This window comes from Pteropus medius, unplaced genomic scaffold (genome assembly GCF_902729225.1).
Source record: "Pteropus medius unplaced genomic scaffold, Ma_sr-lr_union100, whole genome shotgun sequence".
Classification (NCBI taxonomy): domain Eukaryota; kingdom Metazoa; phylum Chordata; class Mammalia; order Chiroptera; family Pteropodidae; genus Pteropus; species Pteropus medius.
In genome coordinates, this window is record NW_024354498.1 from 3,609,322 (window position 1) to 3,626,830 (window position 17,509).

The following is a 17,509-nucleotide window of genomic DNA, read 5'->3' on the forward strand; positions in this document are numbered from 1 at the left end:
GATCCACTTTTCTGAGCTAGTTTGGTGCTTATTTTACCTATGCTTTAATCCACATCACCCCATCCAGAGTGGTTGAATGCTGATGATTCCACACCAGGAGAGATACTGGATAACACCCCACCCCCAACAATAAGGAAATGATGAGTATTCTTGCTTCTCCTACTGAGCTATAAGGAAGAACCTCATGTGCGAATCTTTTTACTACTACCAGTCGAATACACCTGTGAATGATTTGTTTACTGCACCACTTAACTGCAATATTTACACATGAAATGATTTAATGTCTGGGATTTTGCTTCCAGTAATTTGGAAGATAGAAGAGTGGGTGGGGCATAGAATAAACAAGATCGGTCATGAGTTGATAATTATTGAAGCTGGGCGGTGCATCCGTGGGGGTTTAGTACACTGTATTTTTGTATATGTTGGAAACTTCCCTTGATAAAAGGTTAAAGGGAAAAAAAGAACTCTGGGGGGAAAATGCACCATTTAAACTAAGCCCAGAAGTATGTGTTATATAAAAATAATTCAGTGTGGCTAAAGATGAACCGAGTTAAATATCATAAGATTAGAATGGTACCATTCCCAGCATGGTACCATTGTCCTAGCTGATTGATCTTGAGAAAGTTACTCGGCCTCAATTGGGCCATCTGTAAAATGGGAATACTCTTTATGCCTATCCTACCTCATAAGACTTTAAAGGAGTTACATAGCTGAAAATACATTGCAATTGCAAATGTAACTCATTTCAAGTGGTATTTATTGAATACTCACTATACGCTTGGCACTGGGTACACAGTGGTGAATAAGACCAGTTTGTCGCCCCTCAGGGAGCTGAAGAAAAGTAAACAAGCGATAATAATACAGTGTGGGGAATGCCATGACCATGCTGAGAACACAGTGCTATGCTCTAGGAGCCGTTGGGCATGGCAAGAAGTGGCGACTTGTTAGGCTGGAGTGTGTGTTCATGTGTTTATGTACCCACCTCCTAAAAGAAGTGATGTTTAGCGCTATAGGAAGTAATATTTTTAGGCCTACAGGAAGTGACGTTTAGGCTGAGAATCATGCATCCAGTAGATATTTATCAGGTAAAGGAGAATAGAGTTATCAAGGCGGGAAGAACAGCGTGTATAAATGCCTCAAAGGGAAAAAATGGCACAGAGCATGTGTCGAGGCTCCAACAGGAAGTGGGGAAAGGTGAGAATGGAGAAAAAATCAGGGACCAGATCAGGAAGGGCCTGGAAAGACTTGTGAAGGAGTTTGGACTTGATCTTGAAGGCAATAGGGAGCTATCAATGGGGAACTATTTTCAGCATGAGAGTGACATCAGTTAGGTGGTTTAGAGAAAGTATTCCAAGTTACAGTGACAGGAGAGGATTACAGAAGACAGGGTAACTAAAATTCAGAAGAGAGGTTAACAGAAAATTATAGTGCCTCCTCTGATACTCTTCCTCCAATCTAGGTTCTAAACTAGTTAATGAATATGATGAATCATTGGATGCAAAATCAAAATATTATTTGTGCCCATTTTTTCAGGATGGATATCTAGTTGACTCAACGCTGTTTATTAAAAAGGATCATCTTTTCTGTACTGCACTTTTGTCATAATTCAAGTGGCTGTGTATATGTGGGTCTGTTTCTGGGCTTTCTGTTCTGTTAGTCAATTTGTCCTTGTGCCCATTCTATACTACCTTAATTACTGTAGTTTTATAGTCAGTCTTGATATCTGAGAATTTAAGTCTTCAAACACTGTTCCTTTTCTTCAAGATTTCCCTGGCTATTCTTGGCTCTTTGTATTTTCATATAAATTTTATAATCAGTTTGTCAACCTCCCCAAAAAAAAAAAAAAACCCTGATTGCCTCTATAGATACTTTGGGAAGACTGGACACCTTTACAACCCATGAACATGGTATATTTATTTCCGTAGGTCTTATTTCACTTTGCGAAAATTCCTCAAGCTCTACACTTGTGATTTGTGCATTTTCTCTACCTATATTATAATGTTCATGTTATTGATAAAGGCAAAGTTGAAGGATATAGATTAGTGCAAGGATATAGCCTGCCTGCTGATGCCCAGAAACAAAATCTCACCCACCCAATCTCAGCAACACTGGACTAGGGCAGACGCACGTGAGGCAGAGGGCCTGCCCCTTGGGGAAGAGCGCAGAAGGCCAACTTCTAAGAGGAGGAAAGAGAAGAGCTGAGCTGAATGCACTCAGTTTTATTTTTCATAAATTCACCTATTGGAGAAGTCGTTTCACTCTGAACTATTGTTGCGGGTGGTTTTGGAAAATATTTTGAAGGTCGAATCATGAAGTTTGATAGTATGCGGGGGATAAAGGAGAGGAAGGACTTGAAGATGATGCCTTGGGCAACTGGCTTAAGCACCTGGATGGATGGTAGTTTTGTTCCCTGATTAGAGAAAACTGAGAAAGAAAGATATTTTGGGAGGAAGGTCATAGGTTCAGTCTTAGGCTAGTTGGATTTTGAGGTACTTGTGAGACCATTCAGTGGAAACATCCAACAGTCAGTTGGATAAATAAGTGTGGTGACTAGGAGGGAACTGTAGATATAGGTTTGGGAATCATCAGCCTCGAGATTGGGTTGGAAGACTATAAGCAAGAAGGCAACCCAGACAGGGCCTTATTTCCAGGAATACGGCTGTTTCCTTCTGTCTCCCACCTGTGGACCTGAGAGGGATTTAGTTTCCTCATCAGTCTGTTGTTTCCTGCGACCCCAGCCAGTCCCTACTCTTTTTCTACATTCCTTCCCTTTTCATGAATGACTCAGATGATCACTCCTGGCCAAACACTTAGGGAAAGGAGTGTTAGGTATTACACATAAGTGGGTAAATTAGACACTCTGGTGAGTCCCAGGACCTAACCTGACATGTTTTTACATAAAATAATCTTGGATTTTTGGTGCCAGCTCATTCCATGTCCAGGCTCACTAGGCACAACTAGTTTCTGCCCCTTTAATTGTTGGGGAAAACAGTATTTTTGGCCGAGGCTTTTTACACAGCCAGTTTGGAAAAGAAATTTTCCCAGGTTGATTGTTTACTGGATTCCCTATAAAGAAATCCTTCGAGAAGCTCCTTTCTCATGGTTTTCCTGTCTTAGCTGATTTCTATTCGTAACTTCTGATCTCTCTCTTGAAATGATTGTTTTCTTTCTACATTTTCTTTTATATTCCACAACTGGACATTGCGTTTGTGACAGTCTCTTTTTCAACTCTAATCATTTTGAATCTCATTTATAGAATCACAGTCACTCATATTAATGCCTTTATAATATCAACATTGTCGCTTTTACTTGTAATAATTAGAATTAAAATTGTATATAAATTAACTACTAATCAATTTTTTAATCAGCCAGATTACAGCAGGAGAAATTTTAATATTTTCATATATATCTCGGATGGTCTTTTTTAATCAATTCTAGTGAAAATTCATCAAGCTGTATACTTAAGTAAAATTAAATATGTAAACATCTAAACTGATGATCTTAGTTCCTTAAAAATGAGAGATTTAAGTCTCTAATCCTTTGAAGACTAGAAATAAGCTCTGGGAATCTCCCGGAGCTAATGATATATTCTTTGACTAATGAAACACAACTGGGTCAAAACCTTGTGATTATCTGAGACCTATAGTATCAGATGTTCCTCATTTTGGTTGAAAGATAAGGTTATGTGACATCTCTTAAGTGGTTGGAAAATTCATGGTTTTTAATGAGCACGTGGTATTAAGGTGCCCATTGGTTACCTGCACTGAACGAACTGTCTGGGATTTTCGGACTTCAGTTTGGTGTTATCTTTTCCAGAGCGTCTGTTAAGTTTTCTTATCTAGGAGAAGTAAGGAGAGGGGCATTGGTAGGGAAAAGGAACCAGAAACAGTATTACAGGATTACTCTTTGACATGTTGGGTGCTGTTTACTGTTTTATATATGCTGACATATACTTTCTAAAACACTCAGCATGCAGTATTTTCTAAAAAATGTTTAATTGCACTGAGATCATCACCAAGAATCATAATCCTAGAAGGCCTTCAAATTGTGTTTTTAGGAGTACAGTGGTTATTAAGCATGCAGGTGGGACTGCCTGGATTCAAATCCCAACTCTGACTCTTCCTGGGACAAAGTGCTGAAGCACTTAGAGCTTTTAGATTCCTCGTCTGTAAAATTAGAATACCAAGAGGACCTACCCCATATGATTGTTATGAGGATTAAGTAACACGAAAAGTGGGTAGAAAAGCGCCTGGTGTATAATAATCACTTGATTAACGTTCGTAGTTATTATTGTTGCCCTTCAGTTTATTAGAACAGAAGGAGCGCCTATAAATAGCATTGCGGTTTCCAGGATCATTTCTTTAACTTTTTATTTTGGAAAATTTCAGACTCAGAGTAGAACTGAATTTTGCTGTATCTATGGTAGCTGTTTGCTTGATGACATTGCCGAGTCTTAAATATCAGCCATTAGAAAGTAAGTGCTATGATTTTGGACCTTGTCTGTGTTAGTCACCATTGTATTTACAATTTCTCGAAAATCAGTGTTAAATTATAGTTGGCCCTCAATAAATATTTGTGGACTGGATACATGAATATAATGTTTTGTCCCAATCCAATCAAAATTATAAAGAAAGACTCATTTCGTTTGGGGTCTGCTTGTGGTCTGGCTACAGATTCACTCTCCATTTGTTCATTAATTGGCTTATTCATTCATTTACTGAAGCTTTATTGAATGCCTTTTATGGATCAGCAGTGGCAGCTCTGGAATTTCTAGATAAATGAGCTAAGGAGTGGCAATCCATTTGTAAAGGGATCGGCTTAGGTGGCAAGTCTGGATGCTGTGGTATTAGCATAATATGTGCAGATTTTTCACCTGGCAGGTTATTTATTTGGGGTGGGGTGGGTCTGGTATAGTTAATTAGAATGGAGTTAGCACCTCCTCACCCACATCACGCCTTGGACCAGCTATCATATATAGGCCTCTCATTAGTGCTTTGGATTGTCCCTAGGTGGGAGATAAGTGGATATGTATAAAAGTCATGATACAGGGGAGAAGAACTAGCAGAGGTATGCCCAAAGCATCAAAGAGAATAGAAAGGAAGGAGCTATTAACAATCCTAGAGGTCCAGAAGGAAGAGGTGGGATGTCAAGGAGATCTTTTCAAGGAAAGTGATATTTGAGCAGTGTTAAAAGATGTATGGGGATTCGTGGTCCTTGCAGTATGTGCATGGACAAGGAGAGAGCATGGTTATGGAGAAGGGCTGGGTTTGGCTGGACATGATGGTGGTGGAAGTGGACAGTTAGAGGGGAACTGGACCCTCTTCCCTCAGGGCTCTTCCAGTTCACTCCCAAGCTCCACTTCTGGGTGCGCTGGTGAGTTGGTAGAGAAGTTCTTTTGGGCAGTGGCATGATCAGATTGGCACTTTAGAGAGATAACTGGGGAGGCACCAGGCATTGTGGACTGGAAATGGGAGAGGAAGTAGCTGGGAGAGTTGCCAGCCCTGGGGCTCTGTGGTTGATGACTAATTGGCCAGGCACCAGGAACTTCTAGTAGCTCTTGGAAAGGGGCAGATGGGCCCACCTCGTGCACAGTCTTTGAGTTGGGCCGCCGTAGCCTGGATTGGCAGCAGAACTGACAGAAGAGCCAAGTTTCCTTTCAAAGAAAACTCTTTTGTGTATTATGGAAAGCAAAAAGCTAGGAGTCAGCATTCAACTATCATTGTTAATAGATAGGCTAAGGATACAGAGATTATAGAAAGAAATTAAATTGGGAGGGCATTGTTGAATACATTTACATACATATACTCATAAAGGCAATCATGTATGTCTATAAATCACACATATATTTATTTATGTATACACATATAATCAACAAGCTTATCTTCATAATTAGTTTTTAATAAACTTTTTATTATAGAATAGTTTTAGATTTATAGAAAAGTCGTGAAGATAATAAGAGTTCCCACATATCTCATACCCAGTTTTCTCTATTTGTTAACATCTTACATTAATATGGTACATTTGTCACAATTAATGAACGAGGATTGATATGTGATTATTAACTGAAGTTCATCCTTTATTCAGATTTTCTTAGGTTTTACCTAATGTCCTTTTTCTATTTCAGAATCCCATCCAGGATACCACATTACATTTGGTTGCGTTATCTCCTTAGGCTCCTCTTGGCTGTGACATTTTCTCAGACTTGCCATGTTCTCGGTAACCTTGGATATTCTGATGAGTTTTTCAGAATGTCCTTAAGTTGTCATTTGATATTTTTCTCATTAGACTGAAGTGATGGGTTTTGGGGAGAAAGACCACAGAGATGAAGTGCCATTCTCATCACGTCACATCAAGGGTACATGGTATCCACATGACTTCTCACTGTTGATGTTGACCTTGGTCACCTGGCTGAGGTAGTGTCTGTCAAGTTTCTCCACCGTAAAGTTGGTCTGTTTCTTCCCCTTTTCTGTACTCGACTCTTTAGAAAGAAGTCACTATGCGTACCTCACACTTAAGGAGGAGGGAGTTACGCTCACCTCCTTTAGGGAGGAGTCCCTATATAAACCATTTGGACTTTTTCTGTGCAGGCGATTTGCCTGTTCTCTCCCAACCTAATTAGATTTTGATAGGGTGATTTCTTAACTGTCCTCTAAATTCCAAATGCTAATTCCGTAGCACTTGCATCACACTTGCCATTTACAGCCTAGTGACGTCACCTACATTTGTTTTCTTGCGTGGTATATAAATAGATCCGTGTCTTATTTACCCAAGCAGATTGCAAGTTTTCTTGAGGACTGGGACAGCATCTTATTCAAAGCCCCCTACAGAATTGGACACTCTGCAAGCCATTAATAAACATGGAATAAACGGTTTTTAAATTAGTGTAATTTAAAAATGTAAAAATTAACCACAGTTAATAACTGAAACAAGTCATTAGAGTCTATATGAGAACTTTGGTGAGGATACTGTTGACTTGATATCCTGATTCGTGAAGTCTTTCTGAACTTGCAAGTGGTTAATAGGACGCTTACTGTGTGCCTGGCACTTTTATAAGCATTTTACATATATGACTTATTCAATCTTCCAGACAACCCTATAGGTTGGCGCTCTTATCTCCATTTTATAGATAAGAAAACTGAGGTGAACAGAGGTTAAATAAATTGCTCGGGGTCACACAACTGGGAAATGGCCCGGCTGAGATTCTTATCTCAGACACTCTGGCTCTGGAGTTTTGATTTATTAACCACTGGGCTTAAATTCATTGAAGTGGTGATTAAAATGGTATCTCATTTGGGGGAATAAAACCGGGATTGCTATTTAAACATTTTATTCCGATCTGTTAGGATACTACTGATGACATGGCTGGCAACAATCTTGCTGTATTTTTCCTAAGGGAAGTGTTTCTTTAAAGCCACGGCTGTTTTTCCTTTCTTTTTTGAATGAGTAATTTTTGTGTAGTACAATTATGTTGATTTCTTTAAAATACAGGCATTTCCATGATGGACATATCGTATACAAACCATATTCTAGATATCTCTCATTCCCCAACTATATTACCTGTTGAAAGATAGTGGGCTTTTTATTTCCTCTCTGACATTTTTAAACAAGTGGTTGCTGGGTCCTGCCAAATAAGCACTCCTTCAGTGTGTTCCTTGTCCGAGTGGTCACACCTGTGGCTCCCAAGAGGCAGCCTAGATTCCTGCAGGACGTAGGCGAGGGAGGAGGATTTCTCGCGAAGCCACCCAAGCCATGAATCGGCCCTGGCTTCCTGAACCATAAACAAATGTGAGCTTTGTTCTCCCCATTGCTCATTTGGTCCCAAGTATGACTCAGGGTTAGGCTGGGTCCTTCAGGCTCTGTGCCTTTGGCTGTTGGAAGGAAGTGGGAGGGTTCCAGGGTAGTTCTGGGACCTTTTCAAACTGAAGAGAGGAGGCTGACTGCATGATGGGAGAAGAGGTATTTCTTTTTCTGCTTTAAGAGATGTAATTAATACCCTTAACCTTTTATCTTATCTACACTGTTTTGTAACAAGACTTGTAATGGGTTTGCATTGGTGGGTTGAAATGAAGTGTATGCCAGCTAGGATCCCTGGGGGTGGGGGGGTGAGGGAGGGAGGCTGTGCATGTGCTAAGAAGGAACCTAAACGTGGAAGATTATTTTCTAAAGAGAAATGTTGCAGTGCAACTATTGAGCTGTTTTAATGCACTCCCCCCACCCCCCCGCCCTTTGGTCAATCCGGCCATTAATTTTTACAGATGTTTCCAATTTCTCGGTGTCTTGGGTTTCCATGTGCTCATACTGTAGAAAGTAATTTAGATGGGCAGTTTGCACAGCAGTAACTGTTACACCATGTCACTGAGATGTTTAGCAATTACAGATGTTTGTGCAGTAAACAAATCCAGCTTGCTCTTCAGGTTCACTTAGGAGAGAAGAATATGTCCACGCAGAGCGAGCCAGCTATGGGGCATTTCACTCTTGGGGGGCATGGACATTTGGAATTTTCCTTGTGAACGGAAACACTGTGAGTAGTGACTTCTGGGTGCTGTTGAACTGTCGTTCATAGAGGTAAAGATATTTGGCTAATTTTGTAGTACTGAGCATTGAAATTCATTTGCTCATATAGAGAGTAAAATAAAGACACTAAGTTGTTTGATTTTCTAAGATTTTGCTAGTAATAGGTGGTCTTGTTTCTCTCTGAGTTATTCATACTTGTCTTCTTAAAAGCAGAAGTCTGTCATTTTCCAAACACAAAGTAAAATTCCCTAAATAAACCACAGGATAAGTAAGGCTTACAGTGCGTCATATGTCTTCTATAGTCCTGTCTCTTGTTGAAAAAAATGTTGGGGGAGTTGATATCTATAAAATATGTCCCTTTATATTTTTTTTCTGATGGCTTTAACTTATAATATTTTCAAAATTAAAACAAAGAAAATAGCATGACAAAAAGGAAACACATTGTTTTAACACATTATTTTAAGAGTAGAACTTCTTGAAAGGTTTTTTAATGGCGTCTGTTGCTTGCCTAGAAGGATGTAAGTGCAGGCAGCAGTTGGCTAAAATAAGAAATATATGCATCTGCAATGACTTGAGAGAATTTTCCTATTGAAGGATGTCTTAAATTTGCTTATTATTATTACTGGCTACTGTTGCTGGATGTCATCATTCTGAGTTCCGAAAAGTAGAAATCAGATTTAGATATTTAATTCAAAATTAGATGGTGACTCTTTGGGAAATGAGTGAAAGCATGATTGATTATTAAGATATGAAATACGGACAAGTCTTAGCAATGACATTGGGCTCTCTATCAGGAGGCTGTCTAGCTTCCTCAGGCTAGGGCCTGGTTATGGGACAGGAACGGTAGCTCCTGGGACCATTAAAGGTTCTGTGACCTGTAAACTACTCGTTACACTGTTGAATGCTCCCTGAACCCTTTGCTTGTTTGTTTCTCAAAGTGGAAATAGCTCTGTTACTTCACAGATTATAGGAGCTTTTTGCAATGATTATTATAATAATAAAAACTCAAAGTTACACAATATGAATAAATAAATAGAAATTGACCTTAATCCTATTATCCAGGTTATAACCATAATTAACATTTTATATATATTCCTCCAGATTTTTATCCAAGCCAGAAGGTGCATATATACACACATCACTCTCCATACGACAATGATAATATATTAAATGTCACCAGTTTTTAAAATTTAACATACTATGGGCTCCCCTTTTGTCAGATAGCTGCATGGTCATCCATTGTAGGGATGTACCACCCTTATTGAACCAGTTTCCATCTGATAACTATTTAGGTCACTTCCACATTTTGAATATTAAAAACAACATTTCGTATATGCACCATTGTACCTTCGCTCATTATTTCCTTAGACTGAATTTTTAAGAGGGGGAATTTCCAGGTTAAAGGCTGACTTAATTTTGGCCATTTTGTTTTTAAGGAAAATAACCCAAGTATATGGTCAAAAATTCCAACAGAACAAAAGTAAGACTTTCTCAATCTCACATAGCCAACTTTACTTCCTAGCGGAAATCCCCATAAAAGCTAAATGCTATAGAAATGTCGAGATTTTTCATTGTTGTAAAATATACATAATACTATTTTAGTCATTTTTATGTGCACAAGTCAATGTCATTAAATACATTCACGTTGTTGTACAACCATATCACATCCATCTCCAGAACTTTTTCATCTTCCCAAACTGAAACTCTATACGCATTAAACATGAATCCCCATGTCCTTGGCAACTACCATTCTACTTTCTGTCTCTATGAATTTGACTACTCTAGATATCTCATAAAAGTAGAGTCGCAAAATATTTGCCCTTTGTGTCTGGCTTATTTCACTTAGAATAAGGTTGTCAGGGTTCATACATGTTGTATCATGTATCAATATTTCCTTCCTATTTAAGGGTGAATAATATTCCCTTGTACGTTTATATCACAATTTATCCATTCCTCTGTCAAGAGACATTTAGATTGTTTCTACCTTTTTCACTACTGTAAATAATGCTACAGCGAACTTGACATACTGATAACTGTTTGAGTCCTGCTTTCAATTCTTTTGGGTATGTCTCCAGAAGTGGAATTACTGGATGGATCATATGGTAATTCTGTTTTAATTTTTCGAGGAATGTTTTCCATAGTGGCTACACCATTTTACATTCCCACCAGCAATGCACGAGTGTTCCAGTTTATCCACAACCCTTGACAACACTTGTCATTTTCTGTTTGGGTTTTTTTTTTAAATAGCCATCCTAATGGGTGAGAAGTGGTATCTCATTATGGTTAGAATTGGTGTTAACGTGTGTTCATGTTGCCTGTCACTACAGGACAAAGGATATTAATTATTCTTCTCATTTTAGAATGATGAGTTGAAGATAAGGTGTTCTGTCTGAGGATCCCCATTAGCTAGCACATAAGTTACATAATCCCAAGAGATTGCAAATTGCTAAAAGAAAGGACTAGGTCACCTAGTTCCCCCAGCTCCTGAAGAGAGGAGTGGAAAGCCCAGGTCTTGCTTGCCTTCAGAATTTCAGTGGTGAACAGGACTGCTGCTTCTCACTTAGTCCCACCCAAAGGTTTTACAGAGAGGGGATTCAAAACAGTTCTTTTGAGAAAAGTTGAATTTCTCTTTTGTGCTATTGTTAATTCTAAATGATAGTACTTGATTCATCTTATGTAGTACAGAAAGCCAGTTTTATGATTGATTCTCTCTCCTTACCTCCCACTCTGGAATTCCTTGGGAGTAGGAAATGAAAGTCCTTCCTTTTGCACATTATTTGCCAAACGAGTTGATATTCTTCAGTGGGGTGGACTGAAGTATCTATAAGTGTTTCATTGAGGCTCTCTTTTGTTCTTTACTTATATTAATAATTCAAAATATTTATAATCCTGGAGTTTGCAGATGTTTTTGGTTCCTGAGATTTAAGGTTTTAAAATGTTCTGTGTAGCCGTTAAAAAGATGATACGACAATGCCTGTGAACCTAGCTTGTCTTTTTCTCTCTGACATTCTCACTAGTTATAAAATGATATTCTAGACAACTTAGTTCCAGTGGGATGGATTAAGTTTAATGCTCTATGAAAACTGTCAACTTTAAAACAAACTATCTTGCTTACTTTGCATGGTGGCGTGTCTGCCTACATTTAAAGAATTTAGATCACAGAGATCGTTCAGTCAGTCAGCACTCCTGTTTTGTACTTTTCTGTGGCATTGGAGGCCGTTCAAAAAGTGCAAGATGACAGCTTTATTCTCAACTCAGGTTCTAAGTGTTGGAGGCCAGATCCCAAATAAACGTATACCCATACATGCTCTAGAAACAAATGGAAGCATAAGCACAATAACCCCTATTTACACCTCTAATAGAGATCTCTCTCTCCCTAAACCTGAGCTGTAAAATGAACACTTCACAAATTTAGGTGAATTCTGGAAGTGCCTTAAAAGCCACTTCATCAAAAGGCCACCTTAAGCCATTTCATGGATTACCTTTGACTCAGGAGTGGCACCTCAATTAAGCTTATCTTTGAACTCTTAAGAATAGAATAGGCAATGTTTGGAAAACTGAAGGCAGATATTTGGGGTCTCTATCATTTAGAAGTTGTATTTTGGTTTTGCTCATGTAAGATGAGGAAGTTAGAAGTTGTAAAGATGGATTTACTGCCTCATTTTCTTTTTTCTTCTTTCACTCGCTAAGCATTTTCACCCACCAGTGATTTTAATATGTTTTGCTCCATTTGTTTTGGTAGCATCTGCTCAATCTGTTCTTTTTATTTTGACTTCTTAGTTGGGTTTCTCATTTTCTCTTTCTACTAGAAGCAGCTTTTCTGAAACTTTTGGGTACCTTTTCTAGGCTATTAACAAAGTCGATAATAAGAAAAATTAATTGTGTAAAGTTTTAAGACTTTAGATCCTAGAGTAGTCAAATTTGTTCTCTAGGTACAGTGCTTAGCAATGTGTAGTGACCACATTGGGAGAGCTGGGCATATCATATGTCTTATATGTCTAATTTTATATTTGGTTTCTTTTCCCCAGGACCCCCTCTGCATTGAGGCCTTGTTAGAAGCAGAGAAAGTAGACTTGTTCATAATGTAGAATCCTATTTTTTCAAGTGATGGGAATACAAATACTGTTGTCATGTTTTGATTTAGAAAAGGCTGAAACATTACAAAGCTGATAACTCTATGCCTACTATGTAAGTAATCTGCCCAAGCAATACATGTCACATTGTCTGTTTACAACATAGAGGTGAACAGAATGTAATTGATGGGTTACCTTACTGTGCTTTCCAGTCAAGAGTATTAGGCTCTCTGACATTTTGGTGTCATTTTTGTATCCATTGCCCAAGAATTCAGACAACTCCAGGTTTTCCTGACTGGAGCCTTTACTCCTAGGTCATTAGGCAGGAGAGGAGAAAAGCAGTCCAGATAAGACATGATAAGGGGTCTTGAGAAAGTTAATGAGAGACCGAAAGAGATACAGAGGGATCAGAGGAGGAATGACTGTTTCCAAGTACTAAAAATGGTTTTATGGAGCCACAGAGCAGTGCGTTTCAGTGTAGCCCAATCCTGACTTTAGTCTGGAAACTTTATGTGAAATAAAGATTCAAATGTGAGTTGTCTTGTCATGAAAATGAATGACTCGAAAGAGGACGGGATATCCTAAGAGATGATGACAGATGGCAGTGAATGGAGATGGTCAAGAAACTAGAAATCAGGAGCTGAGGAGAAACGGTGGTTGTTGTGGCAAAGAGAGAAGGCTACACAGTTCAGGAGGAAATGAATTATGTGGGGTTTAATGGTTGACTGTTCTCTGGTCCCACTGATGGCTGAACAAAGGGGAGTCCCTTTTAACTTGAGCCGTGGTGACCAGGTTGGGAATAAGGGAGAAGTAACCAATACTGAGGCCTGATAAACTCTTCCTTTTCATGTGGTGGGGAGGGTGTGGAGATCTATCACCGGAGGTCCCTGTAGAATTGGATAGATAACCATCTGAAACCCAAATGTCTGAAATAGATTAAGAATAATAAATTGGGAGTAGAGAATGGGTTATAAACTCCAGAAGTACCATTTACCATTTCTTGTTTTTGTCCTCCTGTCACCATCTTCCGTGAATCTGTATTGTTTCCTTGTGCGGAGCCTATAGGGAGTCTTTGTGGAAGGCACAAAGGGGAATTGCTACTCTCAGCAACTCATAAGTGGAGAGCACGGAAATGAACGTTCTCCATTGTAATAGAAAAGGACAAGGAGTTTCAAAAACTGCATCAAATATTTTACTGAGCACATTGTCTCCCTACCCCCATAAAAAAGAAAATATACCTTTAAAAAAATAACATATAACCACAAAAAGTCCCACTTAAGAAAGCACATGATTAAAATAGGTGATTTCATGTTTTTTGAGTGTTTTCTTCCCCTGTATTTTGTGTGACTTGGTGTCTTTGTGTATGTTACAAAGGAAAATGGGGAAATATTTTAGTACAGGAAAATGAGAACATGTAAAATGAATAGTGAAAGACATATCATTTGTTCATATAGTAAGAATCTATTTTGCCTAAAACTCATCAGGCATCCTAAAGAGAATTTACAGCCTTAAGAGAATGCTTTTTCATCCTGAAACTTGCTACTAAACTGAAGTTAAAATGAATGAATGAATGAATGAATGAATGAATATGAAAGACATCCAAGCACAGATTGAACTTTTGTACCAGCACAGGAGAAATTATTCTATAAAAAGATTCTTATTAAAAGTGCATTTGTTCAGTCCATCCACACCCCAAACTTGCATCCCATTTAAAAAAAAAGTCAGACTTGATTTTTGAAAGGCAGCAAAATCAAAGTATGTTCACATTAACTGGAAATAGTTGTGAAATAGCTGAGAAATGAAAAAAACTGTGAAATCTATGTGATTTTAAGATTATGATATACTTAAATAATTCTAAGAACAGGGAAAAATGAAACCTCAAAATTTTGGGGACCTGGTTTTGATCACATTTGTTTTTCTCCCACTTAAGAAACTGTAATGATCAATTTGGTTTGTGTTTAAAAGAGGTTTTATTTGTGAAGAACTGGAAAACTGCTAGAAAACTGAGAATAATTAAGCTATGGACCCTATGCCAATGGATCAGACCCCTCAAATCAATACTTCTTCAAATATTGGGAGATGAGGACTCTATAAGTATCATCTTCGATCATATATGACACACAGTTACAAAGTAAACTTACCTCTTTTCAATCCCTTTTCATACATATGAATAGGAATTCATAGGTTGAATTAAAAGAGCAGGAAATATATTTTTTGACTTTGAAAACATTCGCTAAAATGTCTGAATGCTTTATTTGGAAAACATTAATTGGAAATGAATTTATATCATCTACTTAGTCACTGAGGATATGAACTGATAAAGTGAAGGGTGATAATAAATGACAAGGAATGCTCTATGTGGGTGGTGTCTTGTGAGTTACCGTCATGACTCATTTTACATCTGATGTTCTTAACATCCTACTAATGACTTGGAAAAGGAAATATAATGACACAGTAACGAAAGCTGCATGTGATTTCTAGTTAGTAGGTGTTGCAAATCAAGTCATCCTTAAGGAAAGACATCAATAATGTGGAGAGGTAGGCCATCTTTTCTAGTTATGTTAGTGTATGTTATTTTCTTAAAACTTTATTCTTTTCTAATTGTAAAAGTAATAACAGGTTTATAGAAACACTAGAAAGTAGAAAAATATAAAAGAAAGTAAAAACACTAATTTAATCGCCGATGGGCAAACACTGTTGACATTTTTTTTTTTTTGTATTTACTTTCAGTCCTTTTGCCATACATTTTTAACTGGTTGAGATCATACCACACACATAATTTTTTTCACACACATAATTGTGTATCTTTTTCACTTAGCATTATACAAAATTTCCCATGTCATTGCAAACTTTTAGCAAACATCTCTTTAAAAAGCTGTGGGATGTTCATTTTAAGGCTCGAGATACCTCGAGGATCTGGGAGAACTGGAATTTGGTGGTTGCATTGACTGCCGTCAACATTATGTTTAAATCTCCCATATTATAGCTGAGAACACAATACTTTCTTGAAAACATAAAAATAAAAATAACATAGGAAAGCAGTTTTGGCTTATAGGCTGCATGGTGGTATTCCACAAAGGTTTGTTGAATTTAATGTACTACCTATAGGATCCGAACAGAATTCCTGTTGACCCGTCCTTGCTGATGTTGAAAGAAGCCTTTAAGAGCAGCCTTTGGCAGAAAGCCTGGCTGCTTCCAGGTAGAGGACTGTGAATTCAGCTTTTCACGTCTAAGTGTCTGTCAGTAATTTCCACTAGTGGCTTTAGAAATCTGTACCACATGAGTTTATGGTCTCATTTGGCCCTGCTTCTTAACTGCCATGGGAGGAGTATCGTTTGGCCTAGTGATTTAGGATTTCTTCATTCGTTATTGAATGGATGCCAAACTTTGTAAAAGATGGCTTGGGGTGATTTCTGTGGTGGTGTGTTTGCTCCTGAGTATCAAAATTCTCAATAAAAGGCTTTCTGTTCTCTGACAACAGGCTGTTTTTCCCAGACACATGCCTTGTTGTTTTTTTCATCGTTAACAGTAGATAACAGTTTGGACGCAGCCAGAAGCAGTTGGCATGGGCCCATACTTGAGGGGCTTCTGAAACTGTATTCCCCACTCACTGCAGGGTGCCACCTTAACCGAAGCTTTATTGATCTGAAAGCTCTGTGGATTGTCAGCTCTGGCCCTTGTTGTTTTTTCCTATTTCTTTGTTCTGCTTTTCCTCCCAGGCAGTGACTTGGTGATGGCTATTGCTTTTCTTCGTTGCTCATTTTTCAAAATTATCACTTTCCTCTGAGCTTGTCTCTGCTGTGTGACTGTCTTATAAAAGTTGTTTCATGCTTTCCAGTCCCAAGTAAAGGAACGGGATAGTTAACCTGCTGTTTTAAAAAGCTGTTGTAATTGAAACAGTCATTCTTTGTAATTAGATTCATAAAGAGGCATTATGATGATTGATTTTCTTTGTTCAGTAGAACTCAATAACAGTAATAATGGCTAAGCACTTTATATATATATATTTTTTTCCTATTTAATCCTCCTAGAAAAGCTATGAAGTACATTGTTATCTCCATTTCAAACAAGGAAACTGAGATATGGAGAGGTTAAGTAACTTGGTCAAGATCGTGTAGCTGGTAAAATCTGTGTTCTTAGAGAGAATTCTTAATGCTACTTAATACTGGTTCACTCTTACCAATAGATACGATCATGAAAGTGGGGACAGGCTTATTTGTTCTATTATTATATCCCTAGCACTTAGAAAATGCATTGCACGCACCACTTTTTCCGTAAATCTAAATGTTTTTGATGAATGTTGAATTTATTGTGACTGAAGTAAATTATGAATATTTAGTACACTAATCCCTCCTTATCCATGGTTTCATTTTCCATGGTTTCAGTTACCTGCAGTCAACCACGGTCTAAAAATATCTACATCATTCACCTCACTTCATCGCATCACATAGGCATTGTATCGTCTCACATTATCGCAAGAAGAAGGGATGAGTACAGTACAATAAGATATTTTGAAAGACCACATTCACATAACATTTATTATAGTATGTTAAAATTTTTCTATTTTATTATTATTGTTAATCTCTTACTGTGCCTAATTTATAAATTAAACTTTATCATAAGTATACATGTATAGGGGAAAACAGTACATGTAGGGTTTGGTTCTGTCCACAGTTTCAGGCATCCACTGGAGGTCTTGGAATGTATCCCCCACGGATAAGGGGGTCTACTGTACCTTTAAGGTGCAAGGCACATCGAAGACTACAAAGATAACCAAGACACAGTTCTTGTCTGTTTAACTGATTGGAATGTAAGCATGCTTACATTCTTGTCTGTTTAACTGATTGGAATGTAAGCATGCTTATATTCCAATCAGTTAAACAGACACATATATAAGTAGCCATAAATACAAGGCAGAGGAT

General features: G+C 38.0%; 1 protein-coding gene across 5 annotated transcripts in view; it reads left to right on the forward strand.

The window, feature by feature from the left end:
* SH3KBP1 (SH3 domain containing kinase binding protein 1) overlaps positions 1-17,509 on the forward strand; it is a 313,545-nt gene that overhangs the window by 189,051 nt on the left and 106,985 nt on the right. The window contains exons 1-2 of one of the 5 annotated variants that reach the window (XM_039852307.1): positions 7,821-7,956; positions 8,415-8,521. The exons of 3 other annotated variants lie outside the window; for them this stretch is intronic. Coding sequence is in view for 1 of the 2 variants with exons in the window: in XM_039852305.1 (XP_039708239.1) it covers positions 7,942-7,956 (15 nt within the window). In the remaining variant the exon portion in view is untranslated. Of the gene's footprint in view, positions 1-7,820; positions 7,957-8,414; positions 8,522-17,509 lie in introns of those variants that run through there. One more of the 5 variants, XM_039852305.1, reaches the window with a different exon arrangement.